The sequence below is a fragment of the Delphinapterus leucas genome, chromosome 2 (assembly GCF_059928025.1).
Source record: "Delphinapterus leucas isolate spDelLeu-1000000601 "Yukka" chromosome 2, BTC_Dleu_Yukka2, whole genome shotgun sequence".
NCBI classification, from domain to species: Eukaryota; Metazoa; Chordata; class Mammalia; order Artiodactyla; family Monodontidae; genus Delphinapterus; species Delphinapterus leucas.
Window position 1 is genome coordinate 68,894,185 of NC_143130.1, and position 20,217 is coordinate 68,914,401.

The 20,217-nt window shown below is 53.9% G+C and overlaps 1 protein-coding gene across 3 annotated transcripts in view; it reads right to left on the reverse strand.

Moving 5' to 3' along the window:
• Positions 1-20,217, reverse strand: part of PAQR5 (progestin and adipoQ receptor family member 5) — an 88,310-nt gene that overhangs the window by 5,419 nt on the left and 62,674 nt on the right. For all 3 annotated transcript variants that reach the window (XM_089907063.1, XM_089907062.1, XM_089907061.1), the window contains 5 exons: positions 20,012-20,139; positions 17,125-17,330; positions 12,641-12,767; positions 4,211-4,307; positions 1,192-1,333 (listed from right to left, as the gene is read on the reverse strand). In XM_089907063.1, coding sequence (XP_089763189.1) covers positions 1,192-1,333; positions 4,211-4,307; positions 12,641-12,767; positions 17,125-17,330; positions 20,012-20,139 — 700 coding nt within the window. The remainder of the gene's footprint in view (positions 1-1,191; positions 1,334-4,210; positions 4,308-12,640; positions 12,768-17,124; positions 17,331-20,011; positions 20,140-20,217) is intronic.

Below are 20,217 nucleotides of genomic sequence, written 5' to 3' on the forward strand. Positions count from 1 at the left end.
CAGGATAGAGGCGAGTCAATAAAATGTTATTAAGAAGCCAGAGCTGGCAAAACGAGGCCCCCCACCCAGACTTCGCACACTACCACCTCTATTTCATCTGGCTGGAGCTGGAGCGGCGGACGTGCTGGGCAGGTTCCTTAAGCAGGTTCCAATCCCCTGGCCCTCTCATCTCCCTCCTTTTTTGAAATCTGCCCTCTAAGTATTTTGCTCACTGTAATCCCTTCTGGCAGGAGAGAAGAAGTAAACGAGATGAAACTCTAATCAGAGCAAACAAAGAAAAATCTGGCCACGTGTCTTGGGCAGAAGATGGAAACCCATGGACAAAATGGGCTTGGGGAGAACCGAGGTTCCTGCCCGCCACCTGGGAGTGAGGATCTGAATCCCCATGGTATTGGCAGCTTATCTAAGGAGCTCTCATCAGCCTCACCAGAAGTGGCCCAAAGGTCCCTCCTCCAGCCAGTCCCAGAGCCAGGGTGGAGGAGACACGTTCCGCAGTGCCACCTACTTCCCTAGACAGAGAGGAAGGAACCCTGCCAGCAGGTGTAAACCCCTGTGGTTCCGACACCTCCTCTCCACCACATGGCTTCTGTAACTTGAGTGAGCCCAGGCTCACCTGGAGAATCATACAGCTTCTGAGACACGGGATGTCTGGGGGCTGGGAACCGAGAATCTGCATGTTCCCAGGTGATGCTGAGACTGCTGGTCCAGGGGCCATACCTGAGAACCACTGCTCTACCACAATTCCTGGCCCCATCGTACCCACCTGAATGAGACAAAGACACTTTCCTCTCCTCAGCACAGCTCCCTGCCAGCCGGTATTCTCAGAGCCAGCTGTACTGTCTTTCCTCTTCCTCTTTACGGCTGCCTTACATGTTCATTTAATAATGGGATTTCACATTCTAGGTAATAATGGGACTCTCCTGTCCCCATACCTGCTGGAAATGCTTTAGAATCCTAGATCCACCTCCTCTCCATCCTCCGCCATCCTCCCTGGTCATCCACTGGCTATGTACATCCTGGCCTCTGTCACCTTACAATTTCACTAACCTTGGTCTGTGCCTGGAGAACTTCCTGAAGAATTGCTTCTCTCCCTGCCCCGGCCTCTCTTTGCAACTATGTGCACTGGTGTCAGGGATTGGGAACCCTCCCTGGACAGGAGGGCAAGGGGCATCGGGGCCACCAGGCACTCACCGATGTAGTCGAAGCGTCCAGGAGCCAGGCGCTCCGGCAGATGCGCGGAGTAGAGAAAAGAGGCCAGGAGGGTCACGGCCATGTGCTTCTGGTGGTACAAGATGGCTTCGTTCTGTGCACTCTCCCCAGGGAAGAGGAATAGCTGCAGGTATTTAAAGAAACGTCAGGTCTTAAAATAGATAACCAACAAGGACATACTATATAGCACAGGGAACTCAATATTCTATAATAACCTAAATGGGAAAAGAACTTGAAAAAGAATAGATACATGTATATGTCTCACTGAATCACTTTGTTGTATACCTGAAACTAACACAACATTGTTAATCAACTATACTCATTATAAAGTAAAAATTTTTAAAAAGAGAGAGAGGAAGGAAGGAAGGAAGGAACGTATGTCAGGTCTTGAGAGGAAGCCTGCAGACATCCCCACGCATATGTGTGGACTCTGTGGGCCAAGGCCGTTCCCTCTCCAGTTCTGTGGCTTGGAAAGGGAACTCGCAGGGACTGTGTGAGCAGGCTTCCTGTTCTGAGTGTGATCAACTGAGACCCAAGGCAACTGTACTTTAATCCCCCGCATGCTCATGAGAGCCTTTGGATTATTTAATTCCAAAAAAAAAAAAAAGAAAGAAAGAAAAAGGAAAGAAAGAAAGGAAGGAAGAAAAGGAAAACAACAGAAGTGAAGACAAAATTAAAGGAAAAGAAAAATCCAGTTAGATATATCGCTACTTTTTTCCTGGGGCTAAAACGTAAGTATCATAAAAAATGGCCTATTCACACTTGAACTCACTTCTAACCAGCACATCCCCTGAATTGATGCTCCTAATTAAGGCTTTAAGGCCTAAAAATCCCTGGAAGGCCTTCTGAATCATCACAAACTATTAATTATGGACATTACCCTGGTGTGGAGTTCAGTACGGTTTTTGTACGGTTGTTATAAATAGCGGTGGCAGCCACTACTACGGAGGGCACTAGGCCAGGCCTTTTACGTGCATCACTTCATCAGAGCCTCAGCAATGACCACAAGGCAGACACTCTTCTCCCCATTTTACAGATGAGGAAACTGGGCTGGAGGGTGACTTGCAAACCACTAACTAACGGTGAAGTCAGGCTGATTCCAGAACCTATGTGCTCAGCCACATCACCATTTAGGGTAAGCCCTCCCCTCCCCTGCTGCCCACTGGCTGGTGCAGTGCCAGGAGCACCCAGCGCTCATAATAGCAAGAACCTGTGCTGTATGCTTTGGCGGCCTTGTGGGACCGGCTTGTTCTTTGCTCTGGTTTCCTGTGTGTGGTCTGTGTCCTCGAAGAAGGATTCAAGGAAATGGGCTGCATCCCCATCTCTGGGTCCCCCCCAGGCCCACATGAACTCAGCAGGAGCACACGCTCAGTGCCTCAGCTAATGAAGCCAGCTCGACCCCTCTCCTTTATCCCTGGGCCCTGCCATCCTGGCCTCATGCAGCAGACCCTTACGCTGCCTCTGGGAGGGGAACTCCACCCACTGGGCCTGGGCTTGGCATTGCTGAGCCCATCAGTTCTGTTTATTTGATTATTCTCCTCTACCCCCTGTGAAGGACAGGATGTCAGCCTCATTTAAAGATGAGGAGGGCTTCCCTGGTGGCTCAGTGGTTAAGAATCCGCCTGCCGATGCAAGGGACACAGGTTCGAGCCCTGGTCCGGGAAGATCCCACATGCCGCGGAGCAACTCAGCCCGTGTGCCACAACTACTGAGCCTGCGTGCCACAACTACTGAAGCCCGGGCGACTAGAGCCCGTGCTCTGCAGCAAGAGAAGCCACTGTGATAAGAAGCCTGCGCACCGCAACAAAGAGCAGCCCTGGCTCGCTGCAACTAGAGAAAGCCCACGTGCAGCAACGAAGACCCAACACAGCCAAAAATAAATAAATAAAATAAATTTATAAAAAATTTAAAAAAAATAAAGATGAGGAAACCAAGGCTCAGAGAGCTTCTGTTCATTGCCTAGGGTCACACAGCCAGTGAGCAGTGGGACTGGGATTTGAACTTTCCCCCTTCTTGCCTTTCCTTCTACCCCCTCTTCCTTTGTGTTCTCCATCTAATTCCCATCTATCCTTTAAGACCTTCATTCATACATTTTCCTTCACTACTACTACTATGTTAATTGATGATAATATATAACACTGCATTTACTGGACTCTCACCACCAGCTAGCACTTTACACATTGTCTCATATAATCCTCCCCACAGCCTGACAAAAGGAGGTGTTATTACCAGGCCATTTTACAGATGAGGGAAATCAAGACACAGAGGTGGAAGATAACTCGTCCAATGTCTTGCAGTGAGTAAATATTACAGATTTGCCTCCAGAGCCCGCTCTCCTGGTCACTCTACTGAACCCCAGGCTGCCTCCCCTGCCCAGCCCTCTGCGATTGCTCCTGAGCCCCCAGTCAGCACTGGCCACTGGTGCATCTCCTACGTTCATCAGGGCCTCTGTGTTCATGCCGTCTCTTAACTAGTCTGCAAGTGCCATTAAAGGAGCATCTGGGGCGGGGGGGCTTCCCTAGTGGTGCAGTGGTTAAGAATCCGCCTGCCAATGCAGGGGACACGGGTTCGAACCCTGGTCCGGGAAGATCCCACGTGCTGCAGAGCAACTAAGCCCGTGCGCCACAACTACTGAGCCTGCGCTCTAGAGCCTGCTAGCTACAACTGCTAAGCCCGCGTGCCACAACTACTGAAGCCTGTGAGCCTAGAGCCCATGCTCTGCAACAAGGGAAGCCACTGCAATGAGAAGCCCGCGTACTGCAATGAAGAGTAGCCCCGGCTCACCACAGCTAGAGAAAGCCCACGCGCAGCAAGGAAGACCCAATGCAGCCAAAAATAAATAAATTAAATAAACTTATTAAAAAAAAAAAAGGAGCACCTGGGACTCTACTCTTGTGTGTCCCACTATGACCAGGACGGCGCTCTGACCCCCAGAGCTCAGGACACAATTGATTCCCTGATGCTGCCAACAGGCAGAGAGGGGTTGGAGCCGGGCCCTTACCCTGGAGAAGATGGGAAGGGAGTCCCAGGTGTAGGGATAAGCGAAGGCCAGGACACGAAGCATCTTACAGAGCCTGGGCTTCTGGACCTCAAGAAACCTAAATCAGGGAAGAAAAGGGGGGAGAAATGAGAATGAAAAAAGAGTTTCAGTAAATAACACATACATGCACATTAAAAATAACCAAGCGCAAGTAACCCACGAAGGACAAGCATTTTTGCACAAGCTCCTCCTACGGCCAGCAGCTTCTCCCCCAGCGCTCTCCACTTCTCCCACCCTGATGGGAACGGCTCAGTCTCAGATGTGGAAAGAGCTCAGGGTGGGCGGAGAGGGGGCAACCATCTCCCAGCATCCCGAGAGGCTCCTGGGACGAGCACCTCTGCAAAGGTTGAGATGCTTAATTAGTCAGAGATGCCAGCTGATTACCTGCAGAAGCCCTGGGTACAATTAGGTGTTTAATTACTTAAGAGATTTCTGGAATATTTAATACCACACACAGGGATACTGGGCTGGGGAAACTGAGTAAGCATGGCCCTTCCTTCTGTCTTTCATCATCACCCCCACCTGCCTCCGGTTCCAAGACAGATGAAGCCAGCATTAAAATGAGTGGTGCTGACTGTGGCAAAGACAGGCAGCTCCTCCTAGATGGAACACGATGGGGCCTCAGCTGGCTTGGGCCCAGCCTGAGGAGGGGGCAGCAGCTGAGGGTGTGCGGAGCCGGGTAGCACAGATGGCAGGCTGGATACTGGGAGGGGAGGGGTAAAGAGAAGCTCCACATGAAACCACAGCCCTGAACTGGGGCTCGAGCGAGGGAGAGCTCACACGCCCAGGCTGGGCCGGGAGGCAGGGCAGGTACCCGCTTCAGCAGCACAGCGTATTGTGGGGGATGGATCCTCCCTTGGTGCCCACAGGGCTGCGAGGCCAGAGGACCCCCAAGGGTGGTGTGCAAAGCCCGGGCGCCGTGGCTCGTGGCGTAGCTGTTCTAGTGCAGCCCGTAAGATGAGGGAGGCGCTGGGGCCATCTCAGCCCCCCGTCGACAGTTCTGCCCCTCATAGCACTCTCCAGCGGGGATGGAGTCTATGTCCCGCCACTGCTCTTCACCTCTGCTCCCCAGATACCCCGTCCCAGCCCACTGGCCTGCCCCTTCTCCACCAAACATAGACTGCTGCCCCTGCAGCCCAGGCCCATCTCCCCCTCCAGGTTATTCACGTCCCCTACGAGCCAGTGCAGTCACCTGACTACAAGCCCCACCGTGCCCACATCCTTTGGCGTGGAAAATGGCAGAGACACCCACATCTGCCTCCTGAGTGGTCGGGGAACTCTCCTCGAGGGCAGAGCTGGGTCTGCTCAGATCTCCATCCCCAGCGTCCAGCTCAGAATCGTGTCTGAGGACATGACATCGCCAGGCTGCTGTGTGCCGTCCAGCTCTCAGGGCAGCCCAGCCTGGGGATCCCTGTTCTGGGTAAGAGGCGGCCACTGTGGACCCTGAGAAGCCCCATAACCTCCAGAGATCAGCTCCAACTTTGCTCCAGCCCATGGGCATGTCCCTCCTTCTTTCCTGACCCTGTGGACACTGGGCAGAGATGGAAGAGAAGTTCAAGAAGGAGGGGGAGAAATAAGGGACCTCAATTCACCGTCCCCCAGAACAGAACCCCAGCCTTGGAAGGAACCACAAACCCCGGGATTGGTGAGGCTGCACAGGGTCACGATCTGGCAGACACCCTGAGTCTGATCCTGTCCCCGCCCTTTGTGACCATGTCATCCAGCAGGTGATGTAACCCTTGTGTGCCCCCAAATCCTCATGTGTAACATAGGGACAACAACAGAATCCCTACAAGGGATTGTTGCAAGGGTTTGATAAAATGATGCTCGCAAGGAACTTACAGCTGTGCACAGCACAGAGTAGCACTCACGAAATGGCAGCTTTTAAAAAGAACGTGTGTTGTAGGAGCCATCCTGTCCCCATCCCCATCCTGTAGCTACGTCGTACCAGAAAATAGGAACAGGAGGGACCAGGTGAGTTCTGCGTGATTTGCCTAAAATCACAGGAGCTAATAAGAGGCAAAGCTAGGATTTACAGCCAGGGCCATCTGGCTGGCTTCCCACCCTCTCCCCTCGTGCAGGGAGAGCAGGCATCTGACCACTACCCAGCCTCTGTCCTTACCTTACAGACACCCCTCTGCCCCAGGAGGCAATCGGAACACACTCCCGCCGCCCCAGGAACCAGGACCCATCTCGATAGCCTTCTCAGTCCACGCTGGCAGACCCTGTCCAACCACGGCAAGCCCACTCCCTCTCTCCCCATGCACTGCCACCGCCTATCACCTCTGGGTGCAAAGAGACTCGCTATTAAAGCACGCTCTTTCTGCGGCCACTTACACAGGAAGAAGGCTGGCTCTGGCTGACGAGGGCCATCCCCCAAACCATGGATTTCCTGCAACTTGAGACATTTCGCCCGGCCTGATAAAGTACTTCCCCAAGGGCAAACGAACCAGCCTCTCCAGCTGCAAAGCCGAGTCTACAGAGGGAAAAAGGAGAAAATGCACAACAGACGAGAGACAGCAACAAAGAATAAGAAGCAGAAGGGCCAGCAGCCACAGAGGCGGAGTGTGTGGGGCGGGGGGGGGCCGGTTCCCACTACCAAGGTAAAATTCCAAATCAGGCCACAGGGTGTCGCCACAGCCAGAGATTCCGAGAGGGACGGGAGGGAGCCACAGCATCCTGCAAAGCACCCCACACCACAAAGTCTCCAAAGCCTCGCCTGGTAAGGCAATCCCTGCACCCCAGAGCTGGGAGTCAGGGAGCCAGGCCTCCTCTGCCTAGAACCAGGTGGGCAGGAAACACTGGATTTGGGGAGAAGCCTCCAGCAAGAGAGGGTTGATACAATACCAGTCTATTCTGAAACCTGATAAATTCTTGTTGCCACAAAGCTGGAAAGGTTTGCAGGTGAATTCTGGAACTAGTGCTTGAAAGAAGTGGGCCTTTGGAAACATCATACTGTTGCAGAGGTGTGTCTGTATGTGTGTTGGGGGCGGGTGTTATGGTAGTTTGGTTGTTGTGTGGGTGACATAGCAGGAATGTGGACATTTCCACGTGCTGGCCCCTGGCCCTAGCAGCACCCTGTCATCTGACTGAGCCCTCTGACCTCCAGATGTATCTGAGAACCACTGTCTGCTAAGCCTCCTGTCTCCAGCTCTGACCCCCAAACCCCCTTCCAGGCCTGCCCCATGCCTCTCTGAGCTGCCACGACAGCACTGCCACGGCAAGGCTCTCACAGCACAGCTCACTATCCACCAAGGATGAAAATTCATCTCTCCCTCACAGCACCGACCACAAGGCATTTCACTGAGCAAGGATGTGTCCAACGGTTGGATGCTTTGAATGGATGAACAGAAAAGTGCGTGCAGTGACTCGTGGTGAACAGCAAACCCTGTGTAACTAACATTCCTGAGAGAGTGGTGGTGCCTTCCTGGGCTTTCGGGCTGTCAGCGGGTATGAGCAGGCAGGGTCTCTGTCACCCTCACCTGGCTCCGAGAGCCACAGAGAGGTCACCCGTTCTGTCATTGCCCCCTTCAAATGCTGCAGAACAAGAAAGCGGTTTTCTGGAACGTGTTCCTTTGAACTGAATTCCATGATAAGGATCGAGAGACCAGTTGGGGGAGTCCACGTCTCCCTGGGTGGACTTTACCTAATGGACATGTATCGTAAGGGAATGAACGCCAGTAGGACCATGCTACTCTGGGAAGCATGTGGATAACTAAAGCATGACTCCTGAGCTCCACGGTCTGCTGCTCAGGGAAGGAGGTGGTTCTCAGCCACTCCCGGCCATACCACGGACGGATAGAGCGGGAGAGGGGAGGCAGACGTGGGCTTGGGGGTAGAGAAGAAGGCAAGGAGAGAAAGCTTGGAAGGGGCGCTGAAGGGAGCATCATAGAATGCCCACACCAGAAGGAACCCAGGGGACATCTTCTTAGATGTCCCTGTTTAAAGGCCGTGATCGGCCAGAGGCAGCACAGCAAGTCTGTGAAATCGGGACCCCAGATGGCCCTCGCCCTCCTCCACCTGCTTCTCTTGAAGTTAATCAGGGCCAGAGCCTCTCCGCACACACGAGTCCCCTTCCTCACTCCTCAGACACTGAAGACAAAGACAGAGAATGAAAACAAAGGGGACGGGCCTTGTAAGAGCAGGGATCCACGGACACATGGAAAGGAGAGCGGACAGGATGCGAAGGAGGCCGGACAGGCCCACAGAGGGACATCCCACTCTATCCTTGACTCTCAGCATGTGGCGATTGCCCCTCTCTCCCTTTCTGTCCCCCAAGCCCCCACTTAAGCCCCGCAGGGCACGGGAGCTGAGCCCACAGAATTGTCTTCCTAGGAAGTTGACTGTCCTTCACGAGGACAGGGCCAGTCCTCTTTAGGACACACGAGGTGCTTCCATTTCCCCCGCCTCTCTCTAGCCCCCCTCTAGCTTCTCTCCCCGCTTCCAGCCCCACAGGCTCTGGCAACTCTGAAGCTCCTTGTTGCCTCCCAATGCCATCCCATCCTCTCCAGGCCCTCGCCCTTGTCCAGGCTGTTGGCTCTGTCCAAAAGGCCCTTCCCTCCTCTCCAGCTAACGTGTTCGACCTTCCTCAACACTCATTCCTAAGGCCACTTTGCAGAAGCCTGGGAATCCAAGCAGGTGTCATTTTGTATTATCATTATTTGCTTACGTTATACCCTGTAATGCTACACACTGAAAGCCTTTTCCTCTGGCCTTTAAAGGAAACGATGACTCCATCTGGACTTTTTGAGGGTCTGCAGTCTGCTTCTCATACTGCATGGGGCACTCTCTGAGGACGAGGACTGAGCCTCACTCATCCCTGTCTTCCCAGGTCTCAACATGACACTTGGAGCATGGCAGGCATTTAAGGAATGTTGAGTGGTTGGTTGGAAGCATTGATGGAAGGATGGTTGGAAGCATTGATGGAAGGATGGAAGGATGGGTGGCTGGGTGGGTAGATCAATGCATGAATGGGTGGGTGGATAGATGGATGGATGGATGGGTGGGTGGATGGGTGGATAAACTGAATAAGTGGATGGGTGGATGAATAGATGGCTGGGTAGATGGATGGATGGGTGGGTGGGTAGCTGGATGGAAGCATGGATGGATGGATGAATAGGTGGATGGATGATGAACGGGTGGATGGATGAATGGGTGGGTGGGTAGATGGATAGGTAGGTAGATGGATGGATAGATGGATGGATGAAACAGCCACAGATGTGCCCCATAAACAGAAACAATCCATTTCATTGACAAGGGAGAAGCCCCAAATGGACATGCAAGAGATTCCTGGCCAAGCTGCCCTGCCAAACAAGTTTGTCTAAAGGTTCCAGGCATGTCACATCCAAAAGACCCATTCAGGGACTTCCCTGGTGGCACAGTGGTTAAGAATCCGCCTGCCAATGCAGGGGACATGGGTTCGAGCCCTGGTCCGGGAAGATCCCACATGCCGCGGAGCAACTAAGCCCGTGCGCCACAACTACTGAGCCTGCGCTCTAGAGCCCGTGAGCCACAACTACTGAGCCTGCACACCACAACTACTGAAGCCCACACTCTCTAGGGCCCGCATGCTGTAGCTACTGAACCCACGAGCCACAACTACTGAAGCCCGCACGCCTAGAGCCCGAGTTCTGCAACAAGAGAAGCCACCGCAATGAGAAGCCCGCGCACCGCAGCAAAGAGTAGCCCCCGCTCGCCACAACTAGAGAAAGCCCGTGCGCAGCAACGAAGATCCAACGCAGCCAAAATTAATAAATTAAAAAGAAACCAAAAAAGACCCATTCATTGTACCCGAACAATCAGGGAGGACTCCTGGCTAGAAGAAAACAATATACCCTCATGGCTTATAGGTGATTCAGGAAGATTAAAAAAAAAAAGTTCCAAGAATTGGCATTGGGAGTTCATGGGAAAGCAGTCCTGGATCATGAATGGCGGGACTGTTTCTTCCACCCATGAAGCCCACCTGCCCCACCCGTCCGCAGTGCTCGCCTCCCTCTGATCCTAAGTTCGCAACAGCAAAGCCACACAGCCCCACAGAAGCTAAGCAGGCAGGACAGTGGCTCGTCCAAGGACCTGATCCAGGTGTGTCTTTGGCCCAGGCCTGTCGGTGAGCCCTCACATCCAGACACTGTGCCTCCAGGCCACGCTTCATCTCTCTTGGGCTGTTTTAGCATCAGTGTTACTTTCCTATGTATGTTACACCTTGTCTCACCCGAGGCAGGGTCCCGATCTCCTCCTCTCCCCTACCCGTGGCAGCCCTCACAGCTCTGGCCTGGCACAGAGGTTGCGCTTCAGAAAGAGCTTTTAATCGCCAGAGCCCTTGAAGAATTGGGGGAAAAGGAAATAATAACACCCCATGATGTCTGATTCAGTTTTCTACCCTCTGGGCAGACCCTATCTCCTCACAGCTGGAGGGGCGCTCTGATATCCAGGAAGAGGGAAGGGGGAGTTTACCCCCCACTCCCACCCCAGGGACGAAGCAACACAAAGCTCAGTCTTGAGACTGAGCCTGGAAATGAGACTCACCCCCATGGCAAGCGGCTCTGTGCTTCCCACCACCTGCCTCAGGACAGGTAAGTGGAAGGCAAGTTGGGACAAGCATCCCCGATGCTGTTTAAGGCTCTATCCTTTGGTTTTTAAAGAAAACCAACCTGTCAGGTTTGGGGAACTTGCCTACCTCTGGATCCCACAAAACCAAAGTGTCACCCAGAGAAAGCTGGAGCCAAAATCATTGCGGGGAATTTGCAGAAGCATACCTCTCCCTCCCTGTTTTCTCCTGGGGAGGGAAGAGGTGGCGGCTGCCAGGAATACGAATTCTATGAGGCCAGCAGCAGTCTATTCTGGAAGACTCAGACTGGCTCAGTGGAGTCGCGGGTAGGGGGACAGATGGCCAGGGGTGACCGCCAGCCTTCCTTGGCGCTCTTCCTAACCCACCATGAAAGGCCCCCAGCTCCCAGCACCATCTACACAGGGATGTTACCCCAACACCACCATTCCAGAGGTTTCCCAAGTAATTTCGGGTAGTTCAGTTTTATGCCAAGAGCTGAATAAACTAGAGTAGTTATCCTAAAATATGCCTCTTGTACTCATACTCCAATGAGCTTCCTTGAGTGGAAGGAAAAAAATAGAAGGAATAAGAGCCAGTGAGCTGGGCATGACTCATGGCCACCGGTCTTCCCCTGGGGATGTGTTGGACATTTGAATATCATCCATCACCCACCACACAGACAGGCATATCTTGTTTTATTGCACTTTGCTTTATTGTGGTTTTTGCAAATTGAAGGTTTGTGGCAACACTGTGTTGTCAGATGATAACATTTTTAGCAATAAAGTTTTTTATTTTTTTGTTTTTCTGCGGTACACGGGCCTCTCACTGTTGTGGCCTCTCCCGTTGCGGAGCACGGGCTCCGGACGCGCAGGCTCAGCGGCCATGGCTCACAGGCTCAGCCGCTCTGCGGCATGTGGGATCTTCCCGGACCGGGGCACGAACCCGTGTCCCCTGCATCGGCAGGCGGACTCTCAACCACTGCGCCACCAGGGAAGCCCAATAAGGTATTTTTTAATAAAGGTGTGCACATTGTTTCTTTAGACATAATGCTATTGCACACGTAATAGGCTATAGTGTAAATATAACTTTTATACGCACTGGGAAACCAAAAAGTTTGTGTGACTTGCCTTATTGTGATGTTGGCTTTATTGCGGTTGTCTGGAACCGAACCTGCAGTATCTCCGAGGTGTGCCTCTATCAAGAAGCCGGCCCCCTCTGTCCCTATTAGCAGATGGCCCACTTATGGGGCACCTCCTATGGGCCAGGCTTGTGTTAGGTGTTCTGGATACATTACCCATAATTAATCCTTACATCCGTCTCACAAGGTAGCTGTGTTGACCCCACTTTTTTTTTTTTGGTCACGCCACACAGCTTGCAGGATCTTAGTTCCCCAACCAGGGGTTGACCCTGGGCCACAGCAGTGAAAACACCAAGTCCTAACCACTGGACCGCCAGGGAACTCCCTTGACCCCATTTTATAGATGAGCAAACTGAGGTTCAAGGAGGGTAGGTGACTTGTTCAGCAACAGGACAAGCTACATAACTTGTAGAGCCCAGGGCAGAAGGAAAGTAGGGAGACCCCCTTGTTCAAAACTCATTAAGTGTTTCGAAACAACAACAGCAGGGAATTAAACCAAGGGTGGAGCCTTGTTGCTCACAGGGCCCTGGGCGCCTGCACAGGTGTGTGCCTGTGAAGCTGGTCCTGCCCGGCCACTGGAAGTCCATCTGGAACTGAGTCCCAGGTTCCCGAGCATCTTTTCCACTGTCCCCTCCAACAGTCCAGGGAGCTGCGTGCTCTGTGCCGCCCCCAACCCCATCCCATCTGAGACAGAGCAGCCGGGTACCTGGAATAGCAGGAGAGGCCGGTGCTAATGATGGTGTTCAGCACAGCCAGGGCCACGTAGTAGTCGTGGAAGACGGTGTTCACCAGCGCGTCCGGGAACACATAGGCAGAGTAGGCGATGGCCGAGCCTGGGAAGAAAAACCAGCCTTGGGCAATAAGCCAGGACTCAGCACTGTCCGGACTCCTTGGGAAGACCAATGCCCCTACATCTGGCTGAGCCCCCCATCATCCCCACAGACCATGAGCAGTCCTGCCGCTCCCCCCTTGCTTATGCCATCACGCATCACCCCCCCAGCATGAGAATGTTCTGTGAGCCCAGCACTGCTCCAAGGGCTTGACATGCATTAACTCACATAAACTTTACAACCACCCTCTGACATCAATCCTGCACTTATCCTCATTTTACAGATGAGGAAATGGAGGCACAGAGAGGTTTAGTAAGCCTCCCAGGGGCGCACAGCTAGAAAGCAGCAAAGCCAAGCTTCAAACGCAGGCAGTTCAGCAACAGTCCCTGCTGTTAACTATGGTCCACGATGACACCCCAGTGTGCTCAGCTTTGCTCTGAGTGTGCACATCTCACCTGCCTGATGATATGGGTGTCCCCTGTGGAACGATCAAGGCTGCAGGGAAGCGGGGGGTGGGATGAGGGAGGGCCCTTGCTGAGGCGAGGTGTGTCATATCAGCGGGCTGGGGGACTGGCCAGCTGAGAGGCTGGGCGTGAGATGCTAGCATCTCAGCATTTTGTTTTGTTTTAGGTTTTGGAGTCTGTGAGAGAAGGCTTACTGAAGGCCCTTTTAGAGACCTGTCTGCTGCAGCTTTTGTTTGAAAGAACAGGGGAGATCACTGTCCTTTTCAAAGGGGACAGATGTGTCCAGGAGCCTGGACCAGATGGCCTCCCCAGACACCCTCACCTGCTGAGGTCCCTTTTGAGAGAGGCAGCTGCAGGCCTGTCAGCCCAGAGCCTAAGATCAGGCCTAAGGACACCTGTTATCCAAAAACAAAGAACCCTGGAATGCTAGTTCAAGGCTGAACTCAGGCCATGCAGGTTCAACCTCTGCCTTTGATCCCATGTGACTGGTGAAATCTAGTGAAGCCCAGGGATGTGCCCAGGGTCATACAGGCAGAAAGGGCCAAGAATCACTACTCCTGGTACAACGCTCCCCACTCCTGCAGGCTACCTGTGAGATTTCAGCTGGAACTGCCTCCAGGGGGACAGATTCTTGCCTCAGCCTGATACCATGGGGAAGCTCCCATGTGGACCAGGATGCATCTGTTCTGGGTCTATTGGCTGGGGCCGAGCTCCATGGGTGATATAAGAGCGAAGGAGACTCAGTCCCTGCCAAAAAGCGCAGTGGAAAGGGAAACTGGTGAGTGCCTCCAGGCGGGTTCCAGGGTGAGGTGGACGTTCAGGATGGGCACGCATGCAGCCAAGCGGCTGACCTTGGAAGCATCCTTGGAAGATGGGGGATTCTTACGGGTGCCTGAGGGCAGGGACGGCTTTCCAGGGAGCAGGACCAGAAGACACCTTGGGATGCCAGACTGAGGAAAGTGAACGTCCCCTTTCAGGCAATAGGGGGCCCACCGAAGGTTTCTGAGCAGGGGATTAAGATGGTCAAAGCCTAGTGAAAGTGCGCGGGAGGTCCAAGAGGGAGGGGAACAGCTGCACATCGGGGAGGAAGCGGAGCAAACGCCACCCTCCAGGGATTGAGGGTTTCCACGGGGTCGGGGAGGAGGAGAGATGGCTGCAGACAAGGGAGTCCCAGGTGGATCCCACAGGCTCTCTCGACTGACTAGACCTGCCTTCCAGGTTTACTGAACACCCCCATGTCAGGCTCTGGGCTACGGACTGGAAAACCAGATGTGAAAGACACATGGCTGTCCTCAGGGAGTTGTTCCCAGTGTGGAGCAGAAATGAAGGAATCAGACAGAGCTCCACGGAGGTGGATCCAGGCCCGGGGACTTGGAGGAAGCCACAGGCAGGGGCCCTGAGGCTCCCAGGCCCTGGCTCTGCCATTTACAAGCTGCGTGACCCGGGTAACTTACCTTTAGTGTTCTCGCCTGTAGTGTGGGTATAATGATGGTCCCCACCTCAGGGGCCTGCTGTCAGGGTTAACTAGGTAATCGTGGTAATCGCTTACCTTCTGTTGCTTACTAAGTGTCAGGCACTGTCCGACACGCTTCATTTACAAAACCCATTTAATCTTTATAACACTCCCATGAGGAACATACTATGCCAACTGTATCTTGCCTAAGAGCATATAAGTATTAAGGGGTGGTGCAGTTAGGCCGCTAAGCCCCGCGTTATGCCACCCCTTGGTGATGTGGGATGTGGGTCGGGTGCTCGGCATGGAGCCTGCCGTGATAACTCCGAAACGCTTGCCCTTATCATAAATGAGTCTGGGGCAGGCGATCGAGGGTGATGGAAGCTGCCAGGTTAAGGAGTTTGGACTTCATCCCAGGTAACCGGGAACTTGGAAAAGTTTAAGTGGGAGGAGTGCCGTGGTCAGAAGGCCTGGAGGAAACCCCGCAGGGCAGCTGGGTGAAGCCCAGGGGAGAGGTGTGAGGGACTGAGTCAAGCCAATGGGGGCACGGCCGATTTGAAAAGTATGTAGGAGAAACTCAACTGAGTTTGCCAACCGATTAGACAGGATGGTGAAGTGGGATGGGTGGCGAGTGAGAGGCAGGGGGAACTTGATTATTCATAGATTTCTGACTCGAAGGGGAGTAGATGCAAGGGCTGGGGCAGGGAGGATGTAGACAGTCTCGGTCCCAGGGCTGGATGTGGAGTGGAGCTTGGGTGAGCAGTTTACTAGAGATGGGGTTTGGAAGTGTCCCCCAGAGGTGTTGGGGGATGGTGTGGGCGCAGAGATCTCCCAGGGAGCCTGACCACGGAAGAGCAGAGGCCCCAGAATGGACTCCCAGCTTGCGCACCCATGGGGGGATGGAGGAAGGGGAACTGGCCAAGCAGGATGAGCATGTGAATGGGTGGGAGGAAAACTAGGAGGGAGTGATGTAACAGGGGCCAGAGGAAGCGGGGGAGGTTTGAGGAGCACAGGGGTGCCCCTGCATCAAAGGCTGGAGAGAGAGCCCACGGGGCCTGCGTGGATCCTGTGAGCCAGGAGGAGGCTGGGGCCTCGGCAACCAGAGTTTTAGTGAACAGTGGGGACTGGGCAGCAGAGCACTGAGGACTGGTGAGCATGTAGAGACTCGTGTGTGTGTGTGTGCGTGTGTGTCTATGTTTGTCTATGTATGTATGTTGGTGTGTATGTATGCACGTGTGTGTTACTAGTGAAGATAGAGGGAGAGGGGCGGGAGAACAGGTTGGAGGTAGGTTCCTCACACACCCTCTTGGGCAAAGGGAAGACGGTGACTTTGCTTTCACACCTGGAGCAGGACCAGGTGGGAGGAAGCGGCTAGAGCTGGGATGCCCACAACTGGGGGAGAGGAGAGGAGACAGGAGGAGAGGGTGTCAACCTCCCACCTCCCCTCACTCTATCCCTGCAGCTCTAACCCCTACAAGCCTCCAGACCGATGGGGTCTGTGACCACCCCCTTCTCTGCGGGGCACAACAGAGGCCAGCACTGATGAGTGGGGTTGGCTCACCCTGGCCTGTGACAGCAGATCATTAGCGTCAGAGAACTCGCAAGCCAATTGTTAAACACAGCCATCATTAAAAATTGAATGACACGGCTTCCCTGATGGCGCAGCGGTTGAGAATCCACCTGCCAATGCAGGGGACACGGGTTCGAGCCCTGGTCCGGGAAGATCCCACATGCCGCAGAGCAACTAAGCCCGTGCACCACAACTACTGAGCCTGCGCTCTAGAGCCCACGGGCCACAACTACTGAGCCCACATGCCACAGCTACTGAAGCCCGCACGCCTGGAGCGTGTGCTCCACTACAAAAGAAGCCACTGCAATGAGAAGCCTGTGCACCACAACGAAGAGTAACCCCCGCTCGCCGCAAGTAGAGAAAGCCTGCACACAGCAAGGAAGACCTGACGCAGCCAATACATACATACATACATACATACATAAAATTTATAAAAAAAAAATTGAATGACATAAACTTACAATGCTATCCATCATATTAACAAGAGTAACAACTGTTCAGTCAATGCATCCGCTGTATCTGTACAGAGGAATTGCTACGTAATGGGGACCTGCCATGCATCTCTCCCCAGCCCTGTGTTCAGTGATGTTGTCGGCTTGAAGCCGGCCGTGGCAGGAGTATTTACACCACAGCAAACCTGCCAACACCACGGACCGGGACTTTTGTCCACAGAGAGCCAGTTGTTAAATATTTGCCAGAAGGCCTTTGGACAAGTTTCTTATAAAACACTCATCAGGCACCCGGGCAGGGGCACTGGCATTGCGGTGACTCTTCCGGAAGCCCACCAGAGCCTCATGGTGACCCCAGCTCCCAGGGGAAGATGCAGGTGGTTCAGTCCCAGGGAAGAGGAGACAAGAGCAGCGCCTGACGTACCCAGGCTGAAGAGGTTGACGGCGCCGTAGTCCAGGAAGTAACAGATGTGCCGGGCGTTCCTGGACATGGAGCTGAAGGTGTGTGCACAGCTGGATGCGAGGGGGTACACACAGCTGGCGCCCATGTACACGAGCAGAGGCCAGGAGTAGCTGTCATTCAGGACGTCCGTCACACGCAGGGTGCTCACAAACCTCCACATGAAGAACCTGGAACACAGGGGGACACCCTCAACCTCCGAGACAGGGGCCCCTCTTATAGTCCTAAGCCGACCGTCGTCTGCCTTCCATTTCCCTGGGATGACCGGCTCCTACATGGTCTCGCTTTGGTGACATGCCATGAGCAAGGAAGGGTGAGTGGGGTCCTTTTTGGTTGGAAATATGCAGGATGGGCAATGGTCCAGTCCCCTCCCCCTGCGTGTGGTGACAGATCCCTTTTACAGCATCTTGCCCAGGTGACTCTCCAGCTTCAGCTTGCATGCTTCCAGGGATGGGGAGCTCACCATCTCTTGAGGCAGCTCTGAGTGTTGCAAAGTTTCATTGAGCCTCCATCTGTCTCCCTGGAATCTCTCTCCATTGGATCAGCCCTAGGTCTCCCCATCAGTGCAACAGAAAACAAACCCATCAAATATCTCAAGGCTGTCTTCATAATCCCTCACACCTCTCTGAGCTTCACATTAAAAAACCTCGGTGCATTCAACCATTCTTCATGGGATCCAAATTCGGCCTTGTCGTCATCCCTGTGGTTGGTCCAAGTTCCCCTTGCAGGAGGGCACCTCAAAGAGGAGCAATCTCCTCTGTGGGGTCTGGAAAGTCTGGAAGACAACAGGACGATTTTCTCCCCCCTCTTCCATGCTATTCCTCCACTAATCTCACCATCTCTTTTCTGAGGGGCCTGGTCCCACAGCTGAGTCTCGGCTAAGCCTAGGCCTCCAGACCCTTCTCTACATGGAGACACTGCACAGTTCTGTGTCAGATCTGCCTAACCTATAACCCATGCGTGGGTTTCTTGCTTATAGAGCTGCCCACTTCCACAAACCTCTACTAGAGAGCCAGGCCCCTTGCCCACAAACTCTCCCAGGGAAGGGACTAAAAGCTTTTCACGCAGGAACCCCAAGAGCATCGCTAACTTCTCTGGCTACATTTGTGATCTCTTCCCTCCTGTCCCAGCAGAAATCAAGCTTAAGCTATCTGCTATTTTTCAGAATGTACCCTTTTATCATCTCGAGATTACTCCCAAGTCCCGCTTCCCTGGGGCATCTTTCTCTGGCTCTCCCAAGCCCTCCTTGCTGCTCTGTGTTGTGCTCTCAAGGCCTGGCAGTACAGGGGCATCATGCCCGGTGGGGCGGCCCCTGCCAGCACGTCTCAGCTGTAAAACAGCTACAACGGGATCTGCGCACAGCAACTCAAGCCCCGCAAACAGGGATGGTCAGGCTGGCACTGTGTGGTTGGCACAAACTTCAAAATAGCCTAAGTCACCTGTGGTTCATCCAGAAAATGGGACACCGCTCAAAAGCTGGAGAGGTTTCTGTGAGGGTCAGACAAGAGATCTCTGAGGGAAAAGCAAGGGAGGAAAGAACCAGGTGCTGGGTGTACACACATGTCACAGATGCTCGAGTCTCTAGAAGAGCGTTCTGGGAGGATGCACGAGCAGCAGGTCACCCCGGCGGCTCCAGAGAGGACGAAGAGGGGCCGGGGGAAGACGCCAACTCTACTCCCTTCTGCAATGTTATAATTTATTATCATTTAGACTTTTTACCCTTCTGGGAGGTACCAGAAGGCCAGCAAGTGCGTCCAGTTGACTTAAATTTAAAACAACGAGCAGCCTCCGTGAGCAGATCTTGCTGCCACCCGGACCAGTCTGCAGGCGCTAGGGCTTCTTTACGGGTGGTCCTATCCCACCCCAAGCCTGAGCTCTCCCTCTTCTCCACTGGCAACGTTTCTGGCACCAAGCAGACTTCCCCTGCCTTTTGCCCTGGGTCTGTCTCTAACTGCTGGCCAGGCAGGCCCCCGTCCTCAGGCCCCTCTCTGCCTGCAGCACACCCTGGGGTCCTTCCTACTCTCTTGGCTTCTCAATATGATTGGGAGGGGGAGTCCAGAGACCAACCCGTGCCAGAACTTGCCAGGGGATGTAAGCAAGTCACTCCTTTCTCTGGGCCGCATCTGTGTCAGCCAGCGGTGGTCTGAGTCGGCTGGTGGCCCGCATGACTCCCATGGTCCTTCCAGCTCTCGTATACTATGACCCCATCTCCACCCTTCACTCGCTATGCACAGGCACCAGGTATGTGAAGCTGTTCTTCGGTCCCCACCTTTCTCAGCCAGGTCCCTCCTCACCTTCCTGGCAGCTCCCTTTTGTGTGTGTGCACGTGCCAGAGCGTTCTCTTGGCTGGCTCCATTTCAGTGCTGCCTGACCACATGCCTCACAGCTGCTGTGGTCCCAGGCACCCACAGCTCTGTGCCCGATGCCTTTTCCAATGCCTCATCCCCTAATCCTCAGGGCAACCCCAGGAAAGGCGCAGACTAAGCTGCTTGGCATGTGGGAAAATGCGAAGCCCAGAGAGGTTAAGTGACTTGCTGAAGCTAGGGAATTTTAGCCAGGGCTTCCAAAAGACCCAGAGAGCCTCCAAGACCGAATAAGACAATCCTCTCAAATCAGGCCCCGAAGCAGGGGAGCAGGGAAAGACCGGAGAGCTTCCAGGAGCCCCTCCAATCCTACCGCAATCTGGGTCCTAGAGCTCACCCCAGCAGCAGACCGCCACACCTCCCAGCACCACGGGGGAGTCCCCCAAATCCCATCACGGAATCTCAGCTCTCTCCACCCCAGCTGTGCTTAAAGAAGCCCCAGTCCCCAGGCTCTGAGTGAGCAGCTGGCCAAGGGGGCTGGGAGGTACCAGAAGGGCAGCAAGTGCGTCCAGATGTTGAGGGTCTCATTGGTCATTTGGAAAAGGCTGAGGAGACAGGCCGTGGCGGAACTCTGTGGATGTCGGTAGCCGAAGAGGATGCCCTGCTCATGGAACACCTGCAGGGGGAAGAGAAAGGGGCGCCGAGGTGAGACGAGAGGGTGGCGGGAAGGTCTCAGGAGGAACATCTCCGGTAG